Source organism: Crotalus tigris, unplaced genomic scaffold (assembly GCF_016545835.1).
Source record: "Crotalus tigris isolate CLP2741 ecotype Arizona unplaced genomic scaffold, ASM1654583v1 scf7180000024145.622778, whole genome shotgun sequence".
Classification (NCBI taxonomy): Eukaryota; Metazoa; Chordata; class Lepidosauria; order Squamata; family Viperidae; genus Crotalus; species Crotalus tigris.
In genome coordinates this window covers 256,831-273,667 of record NW_024100410.1, presented here as the reverse complement: position 1 = coordinate 273,667, position 16,837 = coordinate 256,831, and the positions used below count along the sequence as shown (strand labels likewise).

Genomic DNA, 16,837 nt, shown 5'->3' with positions numbered 1-16,837 from the left:
CGTGAACACCCCGAGTGCACCAACATTTGTAAGTCTATTTGAGCACCTGTCTTAGGGACTATAAGTTTGGCAGAGGGAAAAGGGTGGAATAGGTTGACTCACCATCGGGTCGTTCGCCCCCTCATCATCGCTGTCATATGGAGCAGGTGCGATGGCAGCTTCAGCTGGGGCCTCGACCTTCTCTTGAGTGGGTGAGGTGACTTGGGTAATTTGCTCTTGAGTAATCCAATTTGATTTCTCTCTGGTGGAAGGCTGGTTTCCCTTTCTCTTTTCTGGCGGGGCTGAGATGCTTTTCTGCTGAGGAAAAGGAATGGGGCAAACTGCTGCCCGGAGGCCTGGCTGGCCACATCTAAAACACTTGATTGGCAGTCCCAAAGATGATTTTGGAGGTTCAGTCGTCCCAGTTGTGGAGTTCGTCAGGCAGGCAGCCGTCTCGTCTGGTTTGGTCTCAGTCCAGGTACAGGAATTGGCGTTTTTTTTTTGTAGCAGGTTAGCTCAATGTCCAATTTCACTGCCACACGATACCTCTCCTGAAGTTGGTCAGGAATTCCTTGGTAAATACAAGCCTGGAATAGATTGGGGTCAAGGCTGTTCTTGAAATGATGGACCAGGGATCATTCTGGTCACCACTCAATTCTGCTCACCACTCTCCAGAATTCATGCACATATTCCTTCACTGGTCTGCCTCTCTGCTTTACTTCATGAATGTCCTTCTCAGCTTGCAAAGCTATGGACTCATCCTCGATCTTGGCTCTTAACCCTTGGATGAATAGACTGTAGTCCCATAGCTCAGGTGCTTGCTCATTGTGAAAGCTGTTCAGCCATTCCCATCCCTCCCCCTCTAGATTTGCCGCTATCATATCAACCATAGCAGCAGGGTCTGGTTAGGTATTGGCATTTCTGTTCATGTAGGCACGCACTTGGTTCAGGAAGAAAGTTAACTTCTTGGGGTCTCCATCAAACATGGGTTTGAAAGGGGGAGCTACTATGGACTGCTGCCTGTCTAAGAGAGCGCGCAGCTATCCATACTGTTGCACTAGATCTTGTTGGATTCCCCCTGCCCGATCAACCCTTGGCAGGGGGCCTGGACGGTGATGGCAGTCAGGATTTACCTGGTATTGATAACAATCTGGATAACTATCAGGGCTATCAGGACATAGGTGACAATTGGGGCTTGTCCTACATGGATGGCAGTCTAGGCTAACATGACGTGGGTACTGGTCAGGGTTCACGTAGCGGTGGTGCCATTCAGGGCTAACATACTATTCTTGACAACCAGGGATGTCACAACGTCAATGGCAGTCAGGGCTGAGTGGCTGCCAACGACGATCGGGGTTAGCACGCCACTGATAACGATCTGGACTTCGCCTCCACATCAGAGTAGAAGTTAAAGCTGGTGGCTTCGGTCTTGGGGAGACAGCCTTGGCCCCAGGGCTGGGACTCATCCTGGACTGGGAATAATCTTGGGGGCATCTGTCATCCTGCTTACTGACAAGAAACTGGTGGGTGATCTGCTTCTTACTTCCCAGTCCAGTCCTTCAAACATCTCTCTCAAATGCTTGACTGATTAGCTCTGAATTGCTGTCAGGTATTTCCACTCACCCGACTCATCCAAAGGTGCCACATGCTTAGCGCCTCTTCGATCAGGAAAGCGTGACTCATGGGAAGCAGTCAGTGGAAAATCAGCTTCAGCTGCCTTTGCAGAATTCTTTTTTGGCTGGGGTGCCTCTGAACACCATGAATCACTACTAGGCAGAGTCTACTCTGATGACCAGATGTGCTCCCATTCTTTTGGTCTTGCACCTGCTGCTGGAGTTACTGAAACCACACTCTCTATCGGGGCAATGGCCTATGCTCCAACTGCCAAGGTAGCAGCTGTGGTTGCGGTGCTGGTGACAGGTTCCTCCTTTTTCTCCATTTTGGGTTCTTCCCTGAGTCTTTGTCTACCCCCCTCAAGCTTTGGGTAGGCGACTGGAGCTCAGGACCCCATGAAGTTAAAATAAAAGTGAGTCTTGGGTTAATGTAATGATTCCGATAGATGAAACCATTTAAAAGAAATTCAAGGCAAGGCATTCTTCCTTGAAGAACATTTTATTTAGGAAACATACAAAGGTGAACCCAAGACTAAAATCCCCTCCCTCAGGCTACAAAGTAACAAGTTGCAATTCCCACCACAAATTGCTGACATAAATCACATTCACCAATTATTTCAAAATGCAGGCTCTCCTCCCTGCTTTTCAGTTCACCAAAACTATTATAAGGACTGACCTTGATTCTCACACAGAAGTATTGTTATGGCTAACTAAGAAACTTACCATCCCCCTCCCCCTCCTTTATCTAAAATCTCTAAACTAAAATGTGGCAATGAAGACAAAATGAAAAATGGCTTCAGTTCAGTTTGTCATAGCGTTGACATCAGTCTTCACACAAAAAGAAATTATAGCCTAACATACCAAAATAACTACTGTAAAAGACAAACTAGAAATAAAAATTAAAATAATCAAGAAAATGGTAAGAGAATGTCTATCTGACATTGATGAATATAAATCTTTGAGACCTGACAGATTACATCCCAGAGTTCTCAAGGAGCTGGCAGATGTTATCTCAGAATCATTGTACCAACTCGTTATTGGAATTAACCAGACAAATTGCTCCACTAACTAAGAACGGCCATGCACCGCCACCCACAGAATCGAGAAAGAGCTATTGATCTGTCAATCCTTTCCTAAGAGCGTCACAGACGTATTATTGCTAAATTTCGGGTGGCTGAACGCCACTTGTTCCTCTAAGAAGTTGGACGCTGACCACTCGGGGGTTACATAACTAGTTAGATGCCAGAGTCTCATTCGTCATTGTACCATATCTTTAAAAATCCTGGAGCATCAGGAAAGTATCTGAGGATTGGAAAAGGACTGATGTGGTTTTCATCTTCAAGAAAGGGAAAAAAACAGACCCAGTGTCAGGGTCCACTTCAAAAACCTCATCCTAAGAAAGCAGAACTCATGGAAGCAGTTTCTTCCAAAAGGAACTTTTATTAGGAGAAGCTGATAGTAGGCATAATAGACGGGATCTGAGGGTTTCCCGCTCAGATCAATAAGTTAAAAGTGTCCCACGTAAACCCCACCCCAATAGTTCATCCGGTCAGCTCAATCCCCAGGTGTGAAGTCCATTGTGGGAAAAAGCTGATAATGCCAGTCTGTCTCACGCATATAGCGGTGTTTGTTGGGTCTTCGCACCTTCCCTTCCGAAACAGGAGATAAGCCAGAGGCCCGGAGGCGCATTCCTTTCTCCCCCCCTTCAAGCTGACATCAAGGGGAAGACAGTTCAAAGAGCGTGTATGCAGACACAGCGGAAGAGTTACATTGTAGCAATAGAGAAAACAAAGAGGCAGCCTGCAGCGTCTTCCCCCCTCCCTTCCAGGAGCATGGCAGAACCCAGGAGAATAGAAAGAATAGAATTAGAAAGGCCCCTTAAATTAATATGGGTTCTGACACCCAGGAAACTACACCAATCAGTCTAACATCAATACCTGGAAAGATCCTAGAAAAGATAATCAAAAAACAAATTAGCAAACAAGTAGAAGGAAGCAAAGTTATAACTAGTAGCCAGCACACGTTTGCTAAAAACAGATCATGCCAAACCAATCTTATTTTATTCTTTGATAAAGTGACTAAACTAGTACAGGCTTTTCAACCAGTGGTACGGGTACCACCTGTGGTACATTGGCACCTGGCAGGTGGTACACGGCCATCCTAGAAAAATGATAGCAGGGGAGGGGAATGAGCTGAACCGGTGGTAGCACCGCACAAGCCTGAGCGAGAGATGGCTGGAGCTGCAGGGCTTCAGGCTCAGCAGAAGCGCCAGGATCAGTGCCACTTTCCAGCTGATCGGCACTTCTTTGGGGCTGTCAGGGCTCAGTGGAAGCGCCAGGATTAGCGCCAGGCTCCAGCTGGAGTTCTGCACTGATCCTGGTGCTTCTGCTGAGCCCTGAAGAAGCACCAATCAGCTGGAAAGCAGCACTGATCCTGGCACTTCTACTGAGCCCAGAAGAAGCGCTGATCAGCTGAAATGTTGCAGCATCTCCAGGGTCTTATGATTTACATTCAGATGCTTGGCAACTGATTCATATTTATGATGGTCACAGTGTCCCAGGGTCATGTGAAGTGATCAAAACCTGCTGCAACCACCCAGCAGACGGGGGGAATAAAAACCAAACACCCTCCACCACCCATGCTGCCAATCCTCAACAGAAATGCTCACAACAATGAAAACCTCAGACAGGAGGAAGAGTGCCACCGGATGGGCAGGCAGGTGTCTTGCTCGGCTGTGGCTTGGGGGGCACTTTTTTCAGTGCCATTGTAACTTTGAACAGTCACTAAGCGAACTGTTGTAAGTTGAGGACTACCTGTATTTTATCATTTTTTTCCTTTTTTGGGGGGGTCATCAAGTTTTAGACATTTTGCTAGGCGACTGGTGGTACTCGGATATTGCCATATCCTAAAAGTGGTACAATGGGTGAAAAGGTTGAAAAGCCCTGAACTAGTAGACCAGCGAAATGCTGTGGACATAGTATACTTAGACTTCAGCAAGGCATTTGACAAAGTAGACCACAACCTACTTCTTGGTAAGCTAGAAAAATGTGGAATAGATAACATCACCACCAGATGGTTTTGTAGCTGGCTGACAAACCATACTCAACGAGTAGTCCTTAATAGTACTACATCCATATGGAGAGAAGTAAGCAGTGGGGACTCTTCAATATCTTCACAAATAATTTAGATGAAGGTACAGAAGGAGAACTCATCAAATTTGCAGATGACACTAAACTGGCAGGAATAGCCAACACCCCAGAAGACAAGCTCAGGATCCAAAAAGATCTTGACAAACTTGAACAATGGGACCTATCCAACAAAATGAATTTTAATGTGGAGAAAAGCAAAGTTTTACATTTAGGCAGGAAAAATCAGATTAGGCAAGACCTGGCTCAAAAACAATAATTGTGAGAGAGACCTTGGAGTCCTAGTGGACGATTACTTGACTGTGAGCCAGCAGTATTCAGCAGCAGCCAAAAAAGCTAATACAATCCTGGGTTGTATAAACAGAGGCATAGAATCAAGATCACACAAAGTATTAGTATTAATACCATTTTATAAAACCCTAGTAAGACCACACCTGGAATACTGAAACCAATTTTTCTCACCATACTACAAAAAAAGATGCTGAGACTGTGGAAAAAATTCAAAGATCAACTAAGATGATCAAAGGCCTGGAAACTAAAACATATGAAGATTGGCTACAGGACTTGGGTTTGGCTTGTCTAAAGAAAAGAAGTAACAGGGATAACATGATAGCAATATTCCAGTATTTGAGGGGCTGCCACAAAGAAGAGGGGATCAAATTATTCTCCAAATTATTCTCCAAAGCACCAGAGGGCAGGACAAGAAATAATGGTTGGAAATTAATCGAGAAGAGAAGCAACCTAGAATTAAGGAGAAACTTCCTTAATCTGCTCTGCTCTGCTTTCTCTCTACTGCCTTTTTTCTTATTTTTTTACATGTTGAAAGAAACTTTTTATTATTATTTTTGACATTCATACTGCAAGTCCTATTTCATACTGAGCTTTAGCTTTCTTGACTTCATTCTTGCAGATTTGGACTATATGTTGATATTCTGCCTCTTTCCATTTTTTATACTTATCTTTTTTGTCTTTCACTTATCAGAGAGTTCTTTATGCAAACATTCTGGTTTCTCAAAACTGAGACATTTCATTACTCATCCAAGTAACATCTTCAGTCAAAATGAAACTTTGGGTAGGCAGAGTCAGAGAATTGTTGGAATGAACCAACTCTGCAGAGGGTTTCTCCCCAAAATGAGAAGCAACATGTAAATGAAGACTCAATCAACCAGGCCAAAAGTAGCTCAAAATGATAAATTGTGGCAACTGGACCAAAGTATATTAAAACTGAGATGTTTCATTACTCATCCAAGTAACTTCTTCAGTCAAAATGAAAATTTGGGTAGGCAGAGAATCGTTGGAATGAACCATCTCTTGCCATATAGTCTGCAAAGGGGTTTTTCCCCCAAATGAAAAGCAACATGTACATGAAATGCTGGTTTCTTCTTGGATTTCTTATTTTTCTATTTCAGTGGTATAGAGGTGGACTGGGCTTTTATACTCACATTTTTCCAAGTTTCCCAAGTGTCTTGAGTTGTTTTCCCCTTGAGGATTCTCATCCAAGGAATCCCTACCAAGCTCTCACTAAGTATGTTGAAATCAGCTCTTTTTGAAGTTTAAAACACTAGTGTGATTTTGTTCTATTGCTTGTATCTGCATTATATTGAATTCCAATATGATAAAATTATATAAAAAATAATTATACAGTCATTAAATTAAGCAAAGAACATGAGCTCCTTTCTTGTCTCTTTTGGGGTATCTAAACAACTTTTCATTAAAACTATAAAGTAGTCTTCAAAAATCTTAGTTTTTTATTTTTTACCAAGTTCTGTCTGCTAGCATTCACCATTATTTTATGACATTTTGTGGTTCTTACTAATTCTGAGCTCTCTCATAAGTGAGAAAATCTGATCTAAACAAACAGAGTTAATGTTCTGCAAAATATTGTTTAAGACAGATTCACAACTATGAAGCAACCAAGCCAAGACTACATTAATAGTTCTAACAGAGTCATAATATACAGTATGCTAGGATATCAGAACACTTAAATAATCCTTATTCATTTAATAATGTGGGGAATGATTCTGGAGCATATAGTACTATTGTGCTAGGTTTTAAAAATGGATTGTAATCCTCATGTAAACAAAATAATTGTTTATTGATATAGTATTTTGTGTACGCTAAGAACAATCAGACTAGAATATTCTTACTATGTCATATCAAGTTATTAACAGTAAAATTAAATAATTACAATAGCAATTATGAGGAATAATTTTTGTATAGCCCATCTCCAGCCCACTTCAAACTAAAAAGGCATCTTTTAACTGGAATAAGTAATACAAATTAGCTCCATAGTCTTAAATCTTTTCTAGTTTTTGATGGTACTTTACAATATATATATATTGTTAATTTATTAATTTGTTATGCCGCTCATCACTCTCAAATGGTGACTCTGGGCAGAGTCCAGTTAATTATATGGTTGACATATAGTTGATTACAAACTCTATAATTGTAAAATACCAACAGTTATTTATTAATTAGGCTTTTCTTTTTTATTGATAGGATTGTTGTTCTTTTGTAGTCTAAATTTGGTTATAGAACTTGATCTCTGAATAAATATCAATGCATACATACTTACATGTAAGCTTGGATGGTAGGTCAATATACCATCGTCTCCAAGAGTAACATATTTCTTCTTCCACTCTTTATTTAATGATTTACCACTTCGCTTTAAAATCATTCCCTGTTGAAAAAAAATAGTAAAGCTAAATTAAAAAGTAAAAAGTATCTCAATTTGGCTCCCTATATTTTCAACATGTACTCAGTGCTGTGCTTTTGCCTTTTATTCACAGACCAAACAAAATTATTTGTCCACAAATTTCTGAACTATAGAATGACTTATTTTAAACTAGATTGAAAGAAACATGAGCCAGGACCAGCATTAGAATAGCATACTTTTGGTTAACCTTTGATTAATTCAAATTCTGAATTATCTCTGTTAGGTTCAGAGAGAACTTGGGAGTTGTTTCTAAGGTTGGAGACCTTAGCTGCTCTTAGAGGACAACAATGGCACTAGTGCAGTCTAGTGCAACTTAGAATGCTACTTCTATCTTGTGGTCATTTTTTTTTTTTTGCTCCTATCCTGTCGGTAGATAGATGGTTAGTGGCCCTGTCAAGGTGACTAGACTCTCTAACTAAAGAGGGGCCAGCAAAGCATCTATAATAGGGGTCCCCAAGCCCAGCCTGTGGACCAGTACTGGGCTGCAGCACACAAAACCACACACCTTCCGGTCTGCGGAAAAACCTCTCTCCACAGACTGGTTCCTGGTGCCCAAAAGATTGGGGACCTCTGATCTATAATACTTTTGAGAAGTCAATTTAAGGCATCTATCAAATTCATTCTCAATTAAAATTCTGTTCCTATATAGCTGACCGAGGTTGGTCTGGGTTACCTGGGAAGAGTTTGAGCCTGTTGCTCCCAAAGAAACAGACAGGGCCTTTGGAGCTATAAGTGCACAATTTGTGGGTCTTTGGTTTCTACATGAAGAATAAGTGGCAGTTATGACAAAGAAGACCTTTGCACAAATTCATTTTGTGCACCAATTATGTCCATTCTTGAATCAGGAGTCCAATGCATGGTCATTCTTGTTCTTTATGGGGTGCTCATTAAGGCCAGTCAGAAGTTGCAACTAGTCTAGAATGCAGTGATTGGGAGCACCATGATATGATCAGGTAACACTACTACTTCATGAGACTCACAGTAGGTTTCTAGAAGAGTACTACTTACTATCTATAAAGCTCTTCATAGTTCAGGTTATTTGTGAGAGTCTTCTACCCATCCCTCAAGATCTGACAATGTAAGGCAGGAATGTCAAACTGCCAGACCATGGGCCAGATGCGTCATGCCAAAACCGTGCCCACCCCTTTGCCAGCAATGGGGAAAAAGTCACGATACATCGAGCGATGTCATGTGACGTCATGGGTTTGACATGCCTGATGTAAGGCATTCTCTAATCCAGACATGTCAAACACAAGGCCCGCGGGCCGGATCCGGCCTAGGGAGGGCCCAAATTTGCCCCCCCCGGGGCTGTCCCAGAAATGGCAAGGGACCAGCCCCTGCTGTCCCAGCCCTGGCCCACCCCAACCCAACTGGGTGCCCTGGCGCACACATAGGAAACGGTGAATGTTCAGGGGCTGGTGGTGTGCAGCAGCAGCTGCAGCTCGTTTGCCTCATCTCGCCCCATCCGTCCCAGCTTAACCCCATCATGCCCAGCCATGCCCCACTTTGCTGGGCTTCTCCTTGTGTGGCTCTGCTTTGCCACACTGCGCCACACCTTTCCTCACTTGGGCCATGGCATTCTATAAGCCTAGCACCCCAGGGCACGCCCAGCCTGTGGGATGAAAGGCACAGAGATGTGAGCGCACGGTAGCACAAGCTGGGCATTGGCCAGCTCCCAGTCGCCCTCTCCGCCACGTGGTAGGGCCGGAGAGGGGAACACAGTAGTCATGCAGAGCTGCAGCCTGGAACTGCCTGCGGATGGCAACGTGAAACTCTGTGGTGGTTGGAGAGAAAGGGTGAGAAGAAGGAGAAAGCAGGAAGGGTTTCTCTCTCTCTCTCTCTCTCTGTGTGTGTGTATGTGTGTGTGTGTGTGTGTGTGTGTGAGAGAGAGAGAGAGAGAGAGAGAGAGAGAGAGAGAGAGAGAGCAAGAGAGAGAGAGAGAGATTGGGCCAGCAGGGAAGCGAAAGTGTGGATAATGGGGAGCGTTGCAGAGTAAGCAAACTTACAAAAAAGGGATCTCTCTCTGTCTCTCTCTCACACACACACACATGCTGCGTGGGGAAGGTGGTGTGCAGGCAGGTGAGAAAACAAACTCACAGATTGGCTTTGTGGTCTATTCTTGCCTCCTCCCCTCCCTAAAATCCAGGCAATAATAGAACTCTTTGGATTGAATGGGAAGTTAAGAGGAATTGTGTGAGTTGAAATTAAAAGGCCAAGTCAACTCCCCCCCTTTTATAATTTAATCCAGCCTTGCCCAAACTAATATTTTTTGGGTGTCATGGACCACAGTTCCCATCATCCTGTGGCTATGCTGGCTAGAAATGCAATGCCTTATTTTCTCTGTAGTTTGTGTCTAGGAGGCAGTAGGTCTGTGGGATTTAGATGTATGTAAACATTTGTTTCTTCTGCCTAATTTATTAAACCAACAACTAATTTGAAATTAAAAGTTTCTGAGAAATCCAGGGTAATTTACAAGAAAACTCTCAAAGACAACTATTGTAAAGCATTACTAGCGCTGCTTAAAACAATATTAAAAGTGTGTATTTTAAGAAAGAAAAATATTAGTAGTAATTTACTTAGTGCTGTTTGACCATAAAATGTGTTGTTATTCTACATATGCCTGGCTGAACAGTGTGTTTGGAGTTGCCTCTAAAAGGGTGAGGGATGCACTGTTCATATTTTCCTTGGGAGAAAGTTCTATAATTGGGGTGCTGTCTCTGAGAAGGCTCTGCTTATGGCCACTGTTCTATAAACCAAACCAGGGGGACCATCTGGTCTAAATGGATGGTAAACATAGATGATTAGGGGTCTGGAGGCTAAAATATATGACAAATGTTTATGGGTATGTCTAGCTTAGTGAAAAGGACTGTCAGAATCCAATTATATTTCATCTCTAGTTATCACTTATAGAAAAACCCCATTTCTGCCTTCTTGGATTCTGTCATACAAGGAAGAGAAGGGGGTGAACAAAGGGGCTTTATGGCCCTCACTTCCTTCGGTACAACTTCAAAGGAATTGAATGGGGATAGCACCAAAAGGACTAATCATAACAAAGGAGGCTATTTACCTTTCATGTAGTTTTCTCTGAAGTCTCCATCCAGCCGGCAGTAAGGAAAAGGGATGGGAATGTAACGCCTGAGACTGTTACTGGAAGTAGGGGGGATTGGGTGGGGCTACTGGGAAACCCCTTAAAACCTTGAATGGGAGAGCTTGGACCCCAAGTCCTGTCTAGAACACCTGCAACCATTTTCTCTTAATAAAGGATTCCTGTTGGAAGAATTATTCCAAGAGTTCTGTCTTCTTAAGATGCAAAGTGGGGTGGGTCCTTACATTAGACAGGACTTGCAAAATTAATCCACCTGGAAGGGAGACCCTTGCCGGGGGATTTTGCAAAAATTTACCATATCAGAAAATGGAGCAAGAGAGGGGGGAAACTCCCTGGAAAGAGAGCCGCTTACCCAATTGGAACCTTGCCAGATGTTGGGATCCGAGAAGTCAGAGTCCTCAGGAGAAGAAGTGGTGGAGACATGGGACCACAAGCCTCGCTGGTCAATGGGCATTGGAAAGAAAAGTGAGTGGGGAAAGGAATCAAGGAAGGTGACCCTGAGACGGGGGACCAAGCAACCAGAATGGAAGCAGGAGATGGAGAAATCCCTGCGCGCAAGTGAAGAGGGGGAAAGCTGGGCACCGTACTCAGACTGGATCCTAGAGAAAGCTATTGACCTGATGAAGAGAACTCTCAGCTCCCTAGGAGAGGAGAATCCTGAGCCCTACGGCCGCCCCAGCTCCTGGAGCCATAAAGGGAGAGACACCGAGGGGGAAGTGGAACCTGCAGCCCCAGGGACATCTGATGATCCAGTAGTCCCCACCCCCTACCGAACCACAGATGGCGATCTGGACGGAAGACACTACCACCAACGACGGAAGCACCGATCCATTCCAAGACGTCCGCCGTTGGAGGTGAAATTCAAAGGGGAGCCAACACGCTTGGGGTTTTTCCTAACCCAAGTCCTCAACTACATGGAGGAATACGGGCAGGACATCCCCAGCGACAAAGCCTGCATCCGGATCGTGCAATCTGCCCTGGATGTACCGGCTGCAGATTGGGTGGTGAACTTGCATGACTCCAATGCCCCAGAACTCAGCAACTTCAACCGTTTCATGTCCTCTCTGAAAAGACGATTTGAAGACCCCCTGGCTGATCGCAAAGCCCGCAAAGGATAAAAACGATGAGGCAAGGCAAACGCCCAGTGGCTGAATATACACAAGAATTCCGGGCCATTGCCAGCAAACTGAACTGGCCAGAAGACATCCTCCTTAGCCATTTCAAAGACGGACTAAATTATGATCTATTTGACACTTGCCTGCCCCGAGGGGACCCACACCAACTTGAGGAATGGTACATCTTGGCAGAGGAAGCAGAGATCGACATATTGAAAAGACACCGCCAAGGAAAACAATGGGAGCCGCCCCCCGCCTGAGCTGACACACGAACCAGTGAAAACATTGGCTACAGACAAGAAGCAAATGGGGTGTTTCAAGTGAGGAAGAGAAGGGCATCGAGCTGTAGAATGCCGCTCCAAAGCCCCCCAGCACAACCCAGACAGATCCCCAATCAGCAAATCTGGAAAGTCTTCAGCTAAGCCAAAAGAAACTGCCATGAGAATGATGGAAATTGCAGAACCCCCCACTTCTGCTCATCAGGGGGAAAGAACTCCAGCCTACACAGCAGGGCTGGTGGACGCCTCAGATGACAGCTCGGAGGACGAACCCCTGGTAAGTGGACACATCGCACCCATCCTCAAGACAGTGACTATATTAATTTCCCCCATGCCCGAAGCTGTGAAGGTGAAAGCCTTAATAGACTCTGGCTGCACCCGCTGCCTCATTAGCCCAACACTAGTGGGGAATCTGGGCATCCCATCGAGGAGACTGGAACAACCAATCTCATTTGGCCAGTTAGATGGATCCATAGCAGGGGGGGGTGCCAGCTACCCTAGCCACTCTACCAATACACCTCTCCCTGGGCAAACATGAGGAGGACATAACGTTTGTGGTGACCCCAGGCATGGAATGCCCAATGATTCTAGGGATGGAATGGTTGAAAAAATGGAACCCCTGGGTAAATTGGAGGACGACAGAAATCAAATTCCCGAAGGGGGGCCCTATGAACTTAAAACCCCAAGGGGGGCTACCAGAATCAAGAACAGAAAAAGCATCCATGGGAGAGGAAAAGGGACCACCAGAAATACCAGAGGAATACAGAGACCTTGCTGAAGTTTTCAGTGAAGAGAGGGCAAATGAGCTCCCCCCCCCCACCGACCCACAGACTGTGCCATTGAATTCAAGCCTGGGGCAAAACTCCCGAAGCCCAGACTATACTCCATGAGCCCAAAGGAGAAGGAGGAAATGGAAAAATTCATTAAAAAAAACCTAGAGAGATGTTTCATTGAGCCAGCCAAGCCTAAAGTGGCTGCCCCGGTCCTTTTTAGAGAGAAGAAGGATGGCTCTTTACGCTTATGCGTGGATTATAGGGCCCTGAATACAATCAGTGAAAGCAACCTATACCCTCTGCCCCTCATGAAAGACATGCTGTCACACCTATCGAAAGGGAAATTTTTTTCTAAACTAGACCTAAGGGAAGGTTACTATCGCGTGAGAATTAAGGAAGGGGACGAATGGAAGACTGCATTTAACTGCCCCATGGGGTGCTATCAATTCAAAGTCTTGCCATTTGGATTACAAGGGGGCCCTGCAGTCTTTATGCAATTAAGCAATGAAGTTCCAAGGGAGCACCTGTTTAAGGGGGTCCTTGTTTACTTGGACGACATTCTTATCTTCACCGAAACAAAAGAGGAACATGTCAACCTTGTCAGAGCGGTTTTAAAGAAGCTGCGAGCTGCCCACCTATATGCCAAACTCTCAAAATGCGAATTCCACCAGGAAAGGATAGACTACTTAGGTTATCGCATATCACCCCAGGGCATTGAAATGGACCCAGAGAAGGTCAGAGCAGTATTAGATTGGGCACCACCCCGCACAAGAAAGCAACTACAAAGTTTCCTGGGCTTTGCAAACTTTTACCGCCAATTCATCCCCTCATTTGCCCAGGGAGCCTTGCCCCTCACTAACTTACTAAAAACGAAGGGAGCATCCTCAGTGAAACCTGGCCAGCCACTAATATGGACAATGGAGTGCCAAGCAGCGTTTGAGAGACTAAAGAGACTTTTTTCTGCCGAACCAGTACTAAGACACCCAGACATGGACAAGCCCTTCGTAATACAGGCAGATGCAAGTGATGTGGCAGTGGGGGCTGTTCTATTACAAGAAAACGATGGTGGAGTATTGCAACCCTGTGCATATACATCCAAGAAACTCACGGAAACAGAACAGCGCTGGCCCGTATGGGAGAAGGAGGCATATGGAATACGTTGGGCATTACTCACGTGGCGACAGTTCCTGGAAGGCAACAAAATCCCCTTCCAGGTGTGCACTGATCACAAAAATTTGGAAGCCCTGAAAATGCCCAGGAAACAAGCCCGCTGGTCCCAGCATTTTCACCAGTTCCAATTCAAGCTCAAACATTTACTAGGGAGAAAGAACTCGCATGCCCCAATGTAACAGAGCACGAACCAGAGACTCTAAACCAATGATGGCAGAGTCACAACTGGCAGCACCAGTAACCACAAGAACCCAAGCTAAATTAAAACCACAACTGGACAGCCAAACTGGAATTGAATTCAGAAAAACTTTGGAAACAGACGAATGGTTCCAGAAAAACAAAAATGTGTGCACAATGAGAGACGGCTTGCCTTGGGTAGGGGAAAAGTTATATATACCAACAACCCAAAGAGTCACTTTCATGCAGCTTTGCCATGACACAAAATCAGCAGGGCATTTTGGATTTGTAAAAACTTTGCACTTAATTAAACGGCAATTTTGGTGGCCATCAATAAAAAAGGACATAGAAAGTTATGTTGCCAGCTGCCCAACATGTGCATCTGCAAAGAGGTTGCAAGGGAAATCACCAGGACTATTACAACCAGTGGCAAATCCCTCAGCCCCTGGAGGGAAATAGCCATGGATTTTATAGTGGAATTGCCAGAAAGCAATGGGAATACTGTTATCTGGACAGTCATGGACTTGTTTTCCAAACAGGTGCACTTTATCCCTTGCCAAAAGATTCCCACTGCAAAGGCCTTAGCAAAACTTTTCATCCAGCACATTTACAGATTGCACGGGGCACCCCAACGCATCATCTCTGATAGGGCAGTGCAATTTACGTCTGCATTTTGGAAGAAATTTTTATCCCTCTTAGGGACCACTCAGGGATTGACATCTAGCCATCACCCTCAGACAGATGGACAAATGGAACGTTGTCATTCAGTACTTGAGCAATATTTGAGATGTTTTTTAAATTTCCAACAAAGTGATTGGACGGACTTACTCCCTTTTGCAGAAGTTGCCTACAATAATGCAGTCCACTCCAGCACAGGCTACACTCCTTTTCAAATAGCCAACGGTCAAAGTTTCAGCCCCATGCCAGAATTAACCCCAAACAAACCAACGATCCCATCACTGAAAGAATGGATGGAAAAACTACAAAACACCTGGCCAATAGTTAGAAAAGCACTAGATGAAGCTAGGCAGGCATACAAAGCACAAGCCTATAAAAAAAGGATTGAGCCTACACCATTCATTATAGGTGAAATGGTGTACCTATCTACAAAATACCTAAAGTCCCTACAACCCTGTAAAAAATTTGGACCAAAATATATAGGGCCTTTTCCAATTAAAAGAATCATAAACCCAGTAACAGTAGAATTAGAATTACCAAAAAATCTCAGGCAAATACACCCAATTTTTCATTGCAGCTTGCTGAAAAGAGAACATCAGTCAGCTTTACGGCCAAAAATCCCCCCCCCACCACCTCCAATCATGGTAGAGGGCGGACAACACTTCGAAATAAAGGAAATCCTAGACTCTAGGAGATATCATGGAGCAACTCAGTACCTAGTTGCCTGGAAACACCTCCCTGCCTCACAAAACGAGTGGGTCTATAAATGTCATGTCAGCACCCCGAAGCTATTAAAGAAGTTTCACACAGAGTATCCTAAAAAGCCTGACTAACTTTTATACCTGCTTTGTTTTCTTTCAGGTGGATCTCTCTTATTTTTGAGGGGGCCGGATGTCAGAATCCAATTATATTTCATCTCTAGTTGAAAAACTCCATTTCTGCCTTCTTGGATTCTGTCATACAAGGAAGAGAAGGGGGTGAACAAAGGGGCTTTATGGCCCTCACTTCCTTCGGTACAACTTCAAAGGAATTGAATGGGGATAGCACCAAAAGGACTAATCATAACAAAGGAGGCTATTTACCTTTCATGTAGTTTTCTCTGAAGTCTCCATCCAGCCGGCAGAAAGGAAAAGGGATGGGAATGTAACGCCTGAGACTGTTACTGGAAGTAGGGGGGATTGGGTGGGGCTACTGGGAAACCCCTTAAAACCTTGAATGGGAAAGCTTGGACCCCAAGTCCTGTCTAGAACGCCTGCAACCATTTTCTCTTAATAAAGGATTCCTGTTGGAAGAATTATTCCAAGAGTTCTGTCTTCTTAAGATTCAAAGTGGGGTGGGTCCTTACAAGGACTAGGGGTAGTGACATGATAGCAGTGTTCCAATATTTGATGGGCTGCCACATAGAAGAAGGGGTCAACATATTTTCCAAAGCATCAGAAGGCTTTGGATTAGATGGAAACTAATCAAGAAGAAAAGCAGCCTAGAACTAAGGACTTGTGAAAACAACTAACCAGTGAAAAGGCTTGCCTTCAGAAGTTGTGGATGCTCCATCACTGTAGACTTTTAAGTAGTGATTGGATATTCCATTGTCTGGAATTGTATAGGTCCCTTGCTTGAGCAGGGACTTGGACTAAAGGCCTCAAAGGTCTCTTCCAACTCTTTTTCTTTGAGAGAAGTGATGCCAACCTCTCCCCCTCCCCTCGTCCCTTCCTGGGCATAGACAGAAAGAAGGAAGGAGGGGATGGAAACAGGAAGAAAGAAAGGGAAGGAAGGAAGGAGATGAGAATGAAAAGGAGGGAGGCAGGGAAAGAGGGGAGGGAGGAAGGAAAGAAGGAAAGAAAGAAAGAAAGAAAGAAAGAAGGAAGGAAGGAAGGAAGGAAGGAAGGAAGGAAGGAAGGAAGGAAGGAAGGAAGAAGATTGGAATAAGAGGGAGGGAGGAAGGGTCTAAGGGAAGTCCTGCCTTAGTACTTGGCCACCAGCAGCCCTTTCACCATCCCCTGGTGGTCTCCCATCCTATTGCTGAAGATGCTTTGGTTACAAAGCCAGGTCTCCTCACATGGAGAGGGAGTGGGCCTCCCTTTGACCC

At 44.5% G+C, this 16,837-nt stretch overlaps 1 protein-coding gene across 1 annotated transcript in view; it reads right to left on the bottom strand.

The window, feature by feature from the left end:
* LOC120298800 (arf-GAP with GTPase, ANK repeat and PH domain-containing protein 1-like) overlaps positions 1–16,837 on the bottom strand; it is a 366,467-nt gene that overhangs the window by 139,183 nt on the left and 210,447 nt on the right. The window contains exon 3 of the mRNA XM_039322842.1: positions 7,314–7,418. Coding sequence (XP_039178776.1) covers positions 7,314–7,415 — 102 coding nt within the window. The 5' untranslated portion in view covers positions 7,416–7,418. The remainder of the gene's footprint in view (positions 1–7,313; positions 7,419–16,837) is intronic.